At 44.0% G+C, this 14,351-nt stretch overlaps 1 protein-coding gene across 1 annotated transcript in view; it reads left to right on the top strand.

The window, feature by feature from the left end:
- Positions 1-14,351, top strand: part of MATN1 (matrilin 1) — a 159,770-nt gene that overhangs the window by 45,130 nt on the left and 100,289 nt on the right. The window contains exon 2 of the mRNA XM_085647592.1: positions 11,038-11,384. Within this exon, the coding sequence (XP_085503718.1) occupies positions 11,038-11,384 (347 nt within the window). The remainder of the gene's footprint in view (positions 1-11,037; positions 11,385-14,351) is intronic.

A 14,351-nucleotide genomic window follows, 5' to 3' on the forward strand; every position in this document is an offset into this window, starting at 1 on the left:
GTGCATTTGCTCAGTGTCTAAAAGATAATGGCATTTGGTTACTCCATGATCGGCATATTTGATTTGATTTGATTTACTAATAAGTCCCTAGTACAGTGCACTTCATGTGCCCAGGGCTTGTAAATCGAATGCTACTAGTGGGCCTGCAGCACGGATTGAGCCACCCACGTGAGTAGCCCTTCAAACATGTCTAAGGCCTGCCACTGCAAAACCTACCCTTTTATTACATGCAAGGCACACCAAAGGTAGGCCCTTGGTAGCCCTGTGGGCAGGTTGCAGTGTATTTAAAATGTAGGATGTATGCTTTTAAGTTTTACATACCCTGATAGTGAAAAACTGCAAAATTCAGTGCTAATTTATTGTTCACTACAGCAAGGCCTATGTCTCTGATAGGTTAGTATTGGAGTTGCTTGGCAACACATTAAAAGTGTATCTTCCAATTGAGAGAAGATAGAAAATTTGAGTTTGGTGTCTCTGGACTAACAAAGTGCAAGTCTGAAAATGCCACTTTTAGAGATTTGACATTTTCCTACTTTAACCATTCATTGCCTCTGCCTGCCCCTTGAATACACATCTGGGTGACAGCTGGGATTTGTGAATTCACTCTAGACAGACACACTCAAAGGGAGCGGAGGGTTGTCCTGCATATCCTGATGGCCCATCACCAGGCTGATAGTTCTTCCTGAGCTAGGGTGGTGGGAGAAGTTGATCCTAGCACCTGAAAAGGGCTGTGTCTGTCGCCACACAAGAGCGGCATACCACCCTGTAGTGTGTTTGGAGCCAGGGCCAGAGAAGGTAGGGTCTTGTGCACTACAAATTCCTTTCTTTGAAATCTCTCTACTTCAAAGGCTGAAATGGGCATTAGTACCTGACCTCTGACACCATATACTCAGAACACTTCTGGACTGTGGACATTCTGCCAGGAAGAAGAACTGTTGTGACGCCTGGAGGGATTGCCACTTCGCTGCTTGCTTTGCTGTGTTGGTCTGCTGCCTGCTGCTTCTGTCCTGAGAGTGAGAGGACTGGACTTTGCTCTCTGCACCCTGCTGTCTAAAGTTTCTCCAAGGGCTTGAGTTGAGCTTGCCCCCTGTCGGAAGTCTCAGGGCCATCAAAGACTTCACCTGCAGCACCTGGGCTCCTCTGGTGGGAGACCGACTCTGCCAAGTGGCTTAGACATGGTGTGACATTGACGCCATGAAATTGACCCCTCACGGCTTAACACTCTACACTTCATCGACACGGCACCACCTTAAACCGATGCCTCACCGCAAATGTCGCATCAGTTCCCCTGAGCCTCGCATCGTCCCCAGGTGTCAGCAGCTCAACGATCCTGCCTCCAGGAACCGATGCCTCACATGCTTCAATGACGCCTCACCTGCTTTGTGCAACGCACTGTCCCCAAGCGCCAATGTGCCAACTACCTGCAAAGCAGTAAGGAACCAATGCTGCAACTGCCTCCGCGACGCCTTACCTCCCCGGCGCCCTGCATCGTCTTCAATTCTCAACGTCTCCAAGGTACTGTAGCTGGAGTCTGCTTGAATTTGTAGGCAGCCCGTGCTCCATCGCGGTTGGTCTAAGCTTGTGGATTCATCCCCTTCAAGCACATCGAGATAGTCCCGGCCTGAGCTATTATTTTTCTAAGCGCTATAATTTTAATCTTGAAAAAAAATCATATCTTGACTTGTGTATGTTGGATATTTGTCATTTTGGTCTTGTTTTACTCAGATAAATATTAGCTATATTTGTAAACTGGTGTGGAGTATATTTGTGGCATTGTCACTGTGTTACTGCGTATGTGTGTGCACAAATACTTTACACATTGCCTCTTTAGTTTAGCCTGACTGCTCTGAGCCAAGCTACCAGAGGGTGAGCACAGCTAAACTTAGTGTGTACTACACTTACCCTGACTAGAGTGTGGGTCTCTACTTGGACAGGGCGCAAGCCACAGCCAACTAGAGACCCCGTTTCTAACAATTTCTCATTGGTTCATTGTGGCACTTTGGTGCCTATGGCTCGCCAAAACATTAAGGTGGCAGGGCCTTAAGATTACCGAAAATGGTGAGCAATGCTTGGTGACCGGCAACAACTGTGAAATGATTTCCACATAGGAACACATGAAAATGCTCACAAGCCCACTCCACAGTGAGGCTTTCTTTTTCAGGTTGTGAATAGGCACGTTCTGTAAATGTCAGACTTTGACTAGCATAAGCTACAATGTGTCTTGGGGAATTGGAATGTCCAGTGTGCTAGGCACAGATGGCAGCCAACCCCACTGGGGTTGCATTAACAACAGCCTCTATCCGCAATTTTGGATCAAAGTATGACATTTCAGTTGCGTTCTCAATTGCATGCTTGATTTTCACAAAACTTTGTTCACATTCACTTGACCCCTGAAATGGCACATTTCTTTTTGTTAGGTCTCTCAACGGGGCACTTACAATGCCAAAGTCACGTATATACCTTGAACAGTAACTGGCCATACCAAGGAGGGATCATAGCATAGTTACATCTTGTGGGAGAGAAGTGGGTGACAAGGCCTGTACACTATTTGAATCTGGAGTCATTCCCCCCATCAGAAAAGATATGACCAAATAACTTGAGTTTGGTTTGTTGAAACTCACACTTTGCTGCATTTAAAGTGAGACCTCCATCGGCAAGTAAACGACACACTTGTGCAAGTCCTTTATAATGTTCCTTTCGTGTGGCCCCAAAAACGAGTATGTCATCACTGTATTTGAAAGCATTTGTGACTGGCTGTATTATTCAATGAATGACATCCTGAAAAAGTTCTGCAACTGAGGACAGCCGTTTATATCTAAATAAACCAACATGAGTTGAAAAGGTAGCAATGTACCTGCAATTTCTTCCAGTTCTAGCTGGTGATACCCTTTGTTCAAATCAAGGTGGGAAAAGACTTTAGATCCATTCAGCTGTGTAATTATGGCAGCAATGTGTGAACCTGGATTTTACTCTCTTTCAATCAACTGGTTCGCTTGGCACATATGAACGCAGATGAGCACTGCTGCTCCACTATCCTTTTTGGCACTACCAATGTGGGTGATACCCATGGCGTTGGTCCAGAGGATTGCTCAATGATGTCATGCTTTAACAGTATCTCAAGTTCTTCCTCAACAGCCTCTTGTAAATGAAATGCAATTCCATGATGCCGTTGAGCAATAGGATGAACGTTCTTATTTATGTGAAGTTGCACTTTCATAGTCTTAAGTCTTCCTAGTCCATGAAACAAGGATGGAAACTGGAGACAGTTCATTTTACCTTTCCGCTGAAATAATGAAATCGACGCGCCACTGTCTATGATAAAAGGTATGGAGCACCCATTCACTTTCAGTGTGATCTTGAGACAGTGTTCAAATTATTTTCGCACTTTCACTTGTCGACCAAGCTTTGGCTGAAATTTTTCCTTGCACAAAGCTAATCCTACATGTGCACGTCGTCCAACAGTCAAGATTGACATTGCACACCCGTCTGCCTCACTGTCTCTTGTCAATGAAGGTGACAAACCTTTAGATGAGGAATTAAATGACAATCAACATTGCTCAGTCTCTCCTTGCCTCAACTGATGTGGTTGCTTGGCTTTGAGGGCACGCATAGAACATTGCATCTGGAATGCTCTGGCATCCATTTGTTTTCCCGAAGTGTCGTACTTGATCTTTTCTCAATTTTGTTTTCTTGACCTGACTCACTTGATCTTTCCCTCGCTTTGCAAACTGCTACAAAATGGTTCTCTTTCCCAAAGCGTTTGCATATCTGTCCTATGGTGGAACATTTACCTTCATGTTGAAAGGAAAATCCACATCGAAAACACAACTTCTTTTCCTTTGGAGACATTCCTTTATGGCCTTCTGCCTTTTGTTTTGCCTTGCTTTTCACACTTAGCACTGATTCATTTTGAGCTGTTCCGGCCTCCTTGTCAGCTGCTTGGCTGTCAGCTCTTTCTTCCGCTCTGGATGCCAATAGAATGCGCTCCAAGCTGAATGTCTCTTTCAGCATTCTTCCTCTGAAGGAATTAGAGAATAAACCATCTATCACTCTGAGACCCATGGCCTCTTTATCATTGAACTCATTGAACTTGCAATGGTTTATGAGCGGATCAAGTCTTCCTACAAACCCATCCACTGTTTCGCCAACTCTCTGCCTTTCCAGACTGAAAATGTACCTTTCATAGTCGACATTTGGCATTTGATTGATCATGGTGTTTAACACTTCTTCGATTTGACGGTACGTCACTTCATCACTTTGTGGTATTTTCTTTATCACTTCGTTTACTCCTTAACTGGCTAAATTCTTCAGATATTTAATGATCTTTTTGTCATTTGCTTCTTCCAGTGCATTAATGAAATCATCAAAGGTTTCGATCTATGCAGTCCATCTGTCACCAAAATTTAGCTTTTTGGCGGTATTGAAGGGAACTGGTGGTTTTAGGAAGGTGGCAGCAATGTAACCTGTAGAGCAAATGCCAGCACGTGGCTTCTGTGTGATGAAAGTGCTGGTACAAGCAGGCAGCAGACGACGCTCGAGCAAGCTCCGCTCCCGGTAGGAGAAAGTTACTGGGAGTGGAGCTGGCTCCGGCGGCGTCTGCTGCCTGCTTTTACCGGCACCTTCATCACACACAAGCCGCGTGTTGACATTCGAGTCGTCGCGCCCGCTCTTCGGTTGTAAGGAGCTGTCTTCTTCTTTGGTGGTGAGTAGCAGCTTTGATTCTTACATGGGTTCTTCACCCTTCTCACCTCTTTGCATTGTATTGGGTTTCTACTGCCTTTGGTGTTTCTTTGCTGTATGAATAATGGCTCAGTGTCACATTGTGGCACAGTCCCTCTCGTTTCGACTTTATCAGCAAATTCCTAGCAGACGACAAACAAAATTTCTGTTTTTCACAGGCCTTGCACTGGCTGGATTGGTTCTTTGACTTCACATATGCCAACCATCAATTTCCACTTTGACAGAGGCACAAGTGGCACACATAAACAGTTTTCTAGACCACAGAGCATTCTCAGTTCTTCAAGTTACAGGATTTACAGCCCAGATAAATGTGAAAGATAACACCACACACAGAGCTTGGTGTTACATGTCTTTATTCATGAGTGTGTAACTATTAACTGAACATTCTACATCATGACTTCTATCACCCACACACTTAGGTCACTGTTCTATGGAGTCCATCAGGAACCAAAAGGTTCCCGTCATCTCTAATTTACAAGACACTGCACTAACCAATCACCCCAAGGAAGGATTCTAAGCATTATTACGAATACAACCTCTTCCTAATTCCTCAGTAAATCAAGCTAAAAGGGAACCCTTTTACATGTTGAGATGCCTATAATAAGTGTTTTCCCTTATCTAGGCTTCAGTCAAAGGATACAAGCAACCAACAGCCTGTTCTTTCTTCTCCAGACTATACCGAAGACTATACTTTGAATCATTCTTCAATGAGGAGCGAGAAACCTCCTTAATACTGGCATATGCTTGCATTCCACCTATGCTTCAATGTCTACATTGGCCTCATGTGGCTAAATGTATACATTTCAAAGCAGTATGCATTGCTCTTTGTGCAGGTCACAGCTCTGAACCCCTCTTTCTCAAGTAACTATAGGCATGCCACAAAACTGAAGCTCTCTGATCTAGGCTGCCTCCTGTCCTGCCCATCTTTTCCTTCGAAAATCTTTCATTGGTGTAAACCCCTCCTAGTTCAAATGGCTAATATATGGAGCACAATCCCTGCTAGAATAAGAATATATCCACCTTGAATTGGGAAGAGAATGAAAAACTCAGTTGTTTCCATGATATGGTATTAGCGAAATGTATACAGCACAACAAATGCCCGTAGGCATCAAGGCACTGTAGTCAGGGTACACTTCCAATCCGCGACTGGAACGCATCACATCGAGGCATTCTAATTAAAAACCAACCTATTGGGCGGAGGACTGGGTAGGTCCTTGGCTAATCAGCCACTGCTGATCTACGCGAACATTTTTAGCGATTGTCCCCACCTATGGTTTGAAGGAGCCAGCAAGTTGCCCAAATTGGGTTGGTCTACAAACAACAGGTACCTCATTGATAGGTTGGTTTTTAAGTGATTGGTTCACTGGTGATACTAATTACAAACCATTAACTGTGTAGATAGTATATATAGATTGGTCCTGAAGAATTGCTATGTGATCCTCCAGACACACCAGGCAAGAAACATGCTGACCTTTAACTTGTAGCTACGACTGTACATCATTTCAGAGGTGTCTCTCACTTGCAGTTTTTAATTGGGACCAGTGGGCTCGCTTATTAAATTGAATTTGTAGCACCGCTGGACTCCCCTTTTTAACCTTCCCCACACTATTCCTGCACATTTGTCACTCACATCTACACCACTAGGCCCTTTACCCGCACTGCACCCTACGTCCTGGGAAAAAAAGATCTCCGATAAGGAGCCCCTCATAAGGTGCCCGTCAGGCATTGCAGCGCTGGCCTGACGAGGAGCATACCCTATGATGAAGCATGACGCCCAGCCGGGGGTGTATTAGGGCCCTCTTTCCCAAAATGGGAGACCCCCTGTCTCTACCACTGTGTCAGGGTAGTAGACCGACCTAGCCTCTTCCCGCTCTTTTCCTTAGGAACTGCATACCTGGTTTGCTTACTTGATTCCTTGGGGGCTCGTATGCTGGACCTTCAAGTGCCCTATGTCTCTCCTTTTGTTGATATATGTGGCTAGATAAGCCCTAGCAAGACTTCATACAACAATTTAAGAGCTGTCCCTCTTTACTTTTAATTAGCTGGCTTTAAACCTAACAGTCCTTTAATTTTTTATCATTGTCAGTGAATGCACAACAGTGCTGCTTCGGTTTTGTATTAGTAATCAGAGTTCCTATGTAGCTTTATATTGTTATCAATGAGCACACGCGGTCCTTCTTCGTCTTTTCATTGTCATCAGTGAACAGCGAAAGCTATGCACTCAAAAGATCGCTGTTGGGTAGATTTATGTGTGAATTCGTTTGGGGCAATACTGCCCTAAATGTGCTGTTTTATCAATTTGACCGCATTTACATACCTATCATGGGGAGAGCAATGACATCAACTCACTCTAATGACATATTGTATCTTAAATTGTCATAATAATGTATATCTCATTTTATTTATTAATACAGTGTGTTTTAAATAGCTACAGATCCCAACTTTGCTTAAAACAATGCTTCTAATGGTCCTCACCAGGTGTACTTGGGTATTATTAATGTTATATAGCGGTCCATGTGGTCATTAATATCTAATTTGCTTGCATAGCGCTCAAATTCTGATTAGTTAGGAAACTCAAAATGTTTAGCATCAAATTGCAATTTATGTCTGCAGTGTAGCATGTTTTATCAGCTTCACTGTTTCTGTTATGTTACGTTTCTTTCTCTATCCACATAATATTTTAATGGTTTTCTATCCTCGCCCTACTATTTGCAAATGGATGTTCATCAGGACTGATCTACATTCACTTTTGGAAAATCCAGGCTGGCTGTTTAAAGACATCAACCTTTTGGTTATAGATGAATATATTAAAATAATGTTTTTATTATGTTGTACGGGTTGCACCAGCAGTTGTTTTGGGATTTTCACCATATAGTTATTTTCATTTGCATGAGTTGCTCTGTTTTTATATTTTAGAGCAAATTGCCTGCCCTTTTTTCTGGTCGTGGTGCACTTATGTCATGGTAGAAGAATAGTGCAACATAATGGTAATGTGTGTGCACAGTGGCTCAGTACAAAATGAGGTGGCCCCTCTATTGAATGTGATAATGGGCCCCTGAGAGTCCTGTATCTTGGAGATATTCATAGGCCTTAGACTGACTGTATGCGCATCAAAGGCGGGAGGCCATTGTGCCGTAGGGGCTGCAGAGGTTTGCATTACACCCCAGCAGGTGCATTTGCTGTTTGACATCAATAAGTAGCAACTGCACACGCTACATTGCAGGACATATATATCATGGTTTTGCATCATACAGGCACCAGGCGAGGGGGTGCTAGGGCGATGCAAAACCTGGAATTACATTTACAAGGCCACACAAAGCCACCTTGTGTGGCCCTGTGTGGTTTGGTAAATGTGGGGTAACGCAAGGCAGCGCAAGTTGCTGCCTTGCGTTACTCTTCTCCAGGGAGGCGTTCCATGGGTGAAGCGTGGGTGTTTACACACATCCACCCATGGATTTTGGCACATTTCAAGATTTACCAATAGTAGTAGACCTTTGAATGCGTCAAAATGCTACGGAGGAGTAACAAGGAAAAATATGCTTATTTCTCCTTGTTTTTTCCTCTTTCTTTGTGTGCTGCATTTTGCAGCACACTTATAAAGAGGAAAAAGCCTCAGAGGATTGTTTTTGTGCAGGAAGTTGCTGCTTCCAGCACAAAACAATCCTACGTATAACAGAAGCACCCTTGCACCATGGTGCAAGGGTGTCTGCGTTGGCATTAGGCAGCAGTTTGTGCACCACAGCAGGAGGAAGAGAGCAGGAATGCACCGTATAATGTTCAATGCAGCGCACTCCTGCTCTCTCCCTTTCCCTCAGGGCAGTGCAGCAAGGTGGCTGGCTTCATTGCGTGAATATTTGATAAATATGCCCCTGCCTCTTTATTTTATCAGTTGCCCAGTTCTTAGCAGTAAACATAAATTACCCCTCTCTGATTTCCCATAAAGTTAAGTGATGACAGGATGATCCCTTGTTGCTTTCAGTTGTTTATCCTACAAAGTGGTCATGGGGCTATCCATTTCATGGTTACTTGTCACAAAAGTGATATCAAGAACTGTGTCTCATTGGCTTCTTTTTATATGTATTGAGCACGTCCAGTGCTTAGCATGTAACAATTTATAAGGATCTCTTTATTTAGAATAACAATGTAGCTCGCTTGCCTCTTCTGTATGTTACAAAGTGACAAAGAGTAACTCTTTTGGATCTAGCTGGCTTCATTTTCCAGAAAATATTTATATTCTACTAATCCCATATTTATGTATGTATGTATTTATGTGTATGCATGTAGTATTGCTATAGTGCTGACCTAACCAAAACGCAGTGGAGTGCTGTACATTGTCAAAGACATGTGTAAAGTCAACGAGTAAGAGGAGAGAAAGCTGGGTTGCCGATGGCTAATGAATTGTGATGTAGTGCTTTTTAAAGACTCTTTCCTAAATTGGAGCACTGTTGGGACGGCCCTGCTGTGTACGGTGATGTTGTTCCAGATCCTGGGTACATAGATGCAAAAGACCTGGGGGCCGATTCATAAAGGGCCTCCGCATTCGTGGCAGAGGTCCTGTAGTAGAGTGGGCCCCTGCACTCGTGGAGGAACTTCAGCACTGCAGCTACTCATTGCAAAGGCCTCGTGACAAGTGCAGCCCCCCCCTCCACGACTGCTAGGGCCTCTGTTAATAGCGCAGAGGCCCTTTGTAAATCACTCCCCTGCTGTCTTGTTTTTTCTTTTTTACACTTCCTATTCTGCAGTCTGATGGTGTTCTGGCTGTGGGTATGCCATTATCCAACAGAGTGGGTGAGCTTATCTGCAAGATAATTAGGGGTGCCGGCACGATAGCTTTGTAAATGATGCAGTTGGCTTTGAAAATGGTGCCAATAGAGCCGATGGAGTTCCATCAGGATGAAAGTGGTGTGGTAATATTTCTTCAGGCCCTGGATGAGAAGTGCTGCAGCATGAAGGATGGCCCTAAGTGGTGCCAGTGTGGGTTCTGGGAAGCCATGGAGTAGGGCAGTACCACCACCCAGGTTCAAGAGTACAAGGGCTTGAACAGCAGTTCTGAATTATACAACTTTATTTAGAAGAGAGAGATGGTACCAGGTTGTCATGTGTTTTTGGCACTGTCTTCCTAGAGCGTGAGGTAGGTGTCCAGGGTGAATCCAAGTGACTTGGTATTCTGTGTAAGTTAGTGTTCGAAGTTGTCAAGGTTCAGGTCATGGAGCCAGGTTTGTATTGTGTCTTGATTATTGATCTTGGCAAATAACAGAAAACCTGTCTTGTTTGAGCTGAGCTTCAGGTATGCTCTGGACATCCAGGTATGGATGATGTAATGATGTGCAAACAGTGGTTGAGGAATTGGATTTCTGAAGCAGAGGAGAATTTGAAATACAGTTGTTTCTAATCAACTTATTGGTGAATCTTGATGCTGTTATCTGTAAGTAGAGCAGGAAGCAGCTTCATGTATGGATTGAAGGTGACAGGAGACACTATAGTGCCCCGCGGTACTCCACAAGTAATAGGGATCTTTTGTAACTGGGACTTGCTCATGTGAACAATCTCATGTGAACAATCTGGAGCCAGTTTGATTGGTAGGAGGAGAACCGGTGAAGGACATTGCTGATGAACCACATTTGAGACTCTAGGATGAGTATGAGGGTGGGACGGTCGACTGTGTTGAAGGCGACTGAGAGGTCCAGCAATATCAGTAGGCAGGGGTCATCTTCACCTTTGGTCAAGAGGGCATTGTCTACAAAGAGTTAGCAGCCTCTACTGCAGCATGATCATAAGCCAGACTAGGAGTTGGGCAGGAGATAGTAAGCATTAATGAGGTCTTTAAGTTTCACATGATCTTGCCAATGAATGGTGGGTGAGTGATGGGTTGTTAGGTGGGGAGGTCATCAAAGTCTAGTGAGGTTTTCTTTAGGAGTGAAAAGATCTGGCCTGTCCTGAAAGCTTCTGGGAAGATGCCTAGAGAGAAGAAGGCCTTTATTCACAATGGTAAGAAAGGGTGAGAGAGCATCTGCAAAGAGAGCTTTGGTGAAGCCTGCTCCCATCACATAGCGCAGTTTGCTATCGCTCACGCAATCTTAACAATATTTAGGAGCGGAACGTATCTTTTGGCAGCCATTTCAACAAGCATTAGCAAAGAACCTCTCTTTCTTGTGAGAGCTCCCACTTTGCGCCACAGCCTCTATTAGTCGTGATTGGATTGCAGGCTTTTCCTACCACAGTCTGTCGTAGCATTTATCATGCCAACTGCTCTTGTTTATTCTCATGCTTCACATGCCTTCATATTCTCTCCAATAGGGCCACAATGCAGGACGCGGCCAACTGACCTGGTGTTCATCATTGACAGCTCCCGCAGCGTGCGTCCTTCTGAGTTTGAGCAGGTCAAGGTCTTCCTGTCACAGGTTATTGGAGCTCTAGATGTGGGTGTCAACACAACCCGCGTTGGTGTTGTCAACTATGCAAGCTCTGTCAAGAATGAGTTCCCCTTGAAAACCCACAAGACCACCACGGCCCTGCTCCAGGCAGTCAAGAAAATTGAGCCACTGTCAACGGGAACTATGACTGGTTTGGCCATCCAGTTTGCCATGAACAATGCATTCTCTGAATCCGAAGGGGCCAGAGTGAGATCTCCTGAAATCAGCAAGGTAAACAGCTTATTATACATATATCCTAAAGCTGGGGTGCTTGGTACTTAAACAGAGACATGTATAAATATCCACGTAGGCCAATCCCACTAGAAAGCCTTTAAAAGGGTGCACCAAAGGGACTCTTGATAATCAATTAATTTAAAACAAATTGGAGTCAATGCATCATAATATTGTTGTAAAATGTCCATACTGCAGAAAATCGTGTCTGAAAATAAAAGTGCAGTTAGGTCATTCAGCTCTTAGGTCAATTTTTGCAGCTCATTTTTAATGCTCTGCTAATGATACTCCATTCTCTAAGTAAACTCAAAAGAATAGTGTATAGTATATAGTATGGCATGTGTTTCCATCAGCTTCTGTTCAGTAACTGGAGATCACAGGAGAAGAAAATATTTTTAGCTTGTATTACTGAATATCATCATCACAGAGGATCTGATATATGAGGAGCCCAGAAAACCACTGGTGCTGGTGGCAGTGAGGTGAGTAATCGTGGACACAAAGGGACCCAAAATGGAAGGGGCGCAGAGGAGGAGGCCTGTGACTGAAAGGAACCTGTGCATTGGAGTGTCTGTGGTTAGAAGGATTGTGCGAGCTACTGAGCAGATGCCAGTAGCGGACGAAAGGAAATTCTCTCATTGTCTTGTACGAGGCCTTCACCTGTTGCACTCACTTGCAGTTTCAGTGTCTTCTTCTTGTACTCTTCATAACTCTCAACCCTAGCACTTTTGGATATCCATTTGGCAGCCCTGTAGGTTTTTAGGGCCATATGTTGTTTTTCTGCACTAACCAACATTTCACTTGTCTTACTGACTTTCCCAGAAGTAATCCTTCATTCATGCGTTGTCCTAAATTTTCTTGTATGGGGTGAGATTATAGTTGAGCCAAGTTCAGTAAAAACAAATTTTGGTAACTATACAGAAGTGATCCTGAGTCCTGTGCATGGGTGACTGCTGGTCAAGCATGTGCCCTGCATTCGTACTGCTAGCGTAGGAATCTGTTATTGTATATTCCTTTACCAAGTCCCTCATTTCCATACATTGGCAACTCATGCCCCATTGCACTGGAGAAATGCAAATGAGAACAAGCATTGGATAAGCAATAGGTCTTGGCAATCCAAGAGCTACTGGCGTTGTTAATGTCTTTTAGTTATGTTGAATAGCAACACGTCAAGCACCACATTGGGGGGAGTCAAGCAACACAACAGGGGGTGAGTCAAGCCACACAAGACTGTATGGGGTGGAGGGCGGTTGAGGAGAAGGTAAACATGCAAAATAATGAGCGGGGGCAAGTCAAGCAACACAACACGGGAGAGGGCGATGGGCAGTTGGGATCTTAGAGCCCGTGCACCAGTCAAACTCTGAAAATATTTGCTATGTAAATTATGCAACACACATAACGTAAAAAATGAAAACTTTCTTCAAAATTCAAAAAAGTGTCTTTGTTTTTACCATGTGGAATGCACGATTTACATGCCTAGATATGTGCAGCACTTACAGAAAGTAAAAAAAATGTAGCAGGAATGAAATAATATAGCAACTTAATTTAGATACTCTGACATAATAGGGTCGCAGGAAGTTCAGATGCTGTGCACATTAATACTTCCATTGCTAGAAGCCATTGTAATTTATATGTAGTTCGACAATAAAAAAGGAGGCATTTCTTTCCTAAGTACGCCACTGAATAACTATAAACACTGAGGGCAAACAGCTTAGCAGTACATATGAATAGAAAAAACACAGGGCCTTATTTATGAGATTTTATCGTAGGGCAGCGCTGCAGGCCTTCCTACTGCACTGCCCTACGGCATAGGAAAAGGGCAGGAATGTGCCATATCTATCAGATACGGCGCATTCATGTCCTCTGCCCTGGCCCACAATGGGTTGCCGTGCACCAACGCAGGCACCTTTGCACCATGGTGCAAGGGTGCCTGCGTTGCGGGGATGATTGTTTTTGTTCAGGAAGGGAAACCTTCCTGCACAAAGACAATCATGATAGGTTTTTTCCTCTTTCTATGTGTGCTGCAGAATGCAACACCCATTGCACGCCCCTTTAACGTAGAAAACTGCATTAAAGGGAACGATATTTACAAGGCAGCATTAAGCCAAACAAGTGGTATAGTGCTGCCTGGTAAAAATGGAGCAGGCTCCTGCGCCACCGGACCGTCACAAAAAGTGACGCACCGTTGGCGCAAGGGGCTTATAAATAAGCACCACAGTGCTGCTACGTGGCCACTAGCCTAGGTCCCTGCCTGCTGTTTGCAGACACCGGTCCAGCCCTTAGCTAAAGCACAGCAAGCCTTGTCACTGAACTGTGCCAGCCTGAGATTTTTCTCTCCTACCACAGCGCCTGTTTGCAACCTGTTGCTGACAGTTTGTGTATGACATTCACACCTTGGTACAGCCAACTCACTCTCCTAAACTCAGATGAGAAGGCAAAGCCGGCCGAGGTGTAAATGAGCTGTGAGAGTAATGTCACATTGTAGCACTGCACTAAGAAGTACTTATTAAACGTGATAGTTATGTCTAGCTGGAATTCTAAACTCACATATTTGAAAGCTCTTTCTGCACGCTAATGAAGAAATAAATGTTGGTGAAATAAAATATTTGGCAAAGAGCTCACATTATATTTGGAGAAGCTGCGACTATTCCAGGTTTTCTGATTTCAATTTGTACAACTCAGTCAGGAAATAGGTGTCTATTTGTCTATATGAGCACTACTTACATTAAACAAGCTCACAAGCACTGTTTATAGGCATGGGGACATTAAGTGATGTGGCCAAAATCACAGGATGTTGACAGGACGCAGAGACAGTTGGTAGACATGTGCACAAAACAGATCATATTTTTGCAAAAGAAGTCATTCCATGGGGAGACCAATACATTTAAGTGCTCTCGAGAGACCTATAGAACCATCTGTTTTCATTCACAGCTGATGTAAAGGTCAAGGTGGAAACTCAGCAATAACAGG

The sequence above is a fragment of the Triturus cristatus genome, chromosome 3_2 (assembly GCF_964204655.1).
Source record: "Triturus cristatus chromosome 3_2, aTriCri1.1, whole genome shotgun sequence".
Taxonomy (NCBI): Eukaryota; Metazoa; Chordata; class Amphibia; order Caudata; family Salamandridae; genus Triturus; species Triturus cristatus.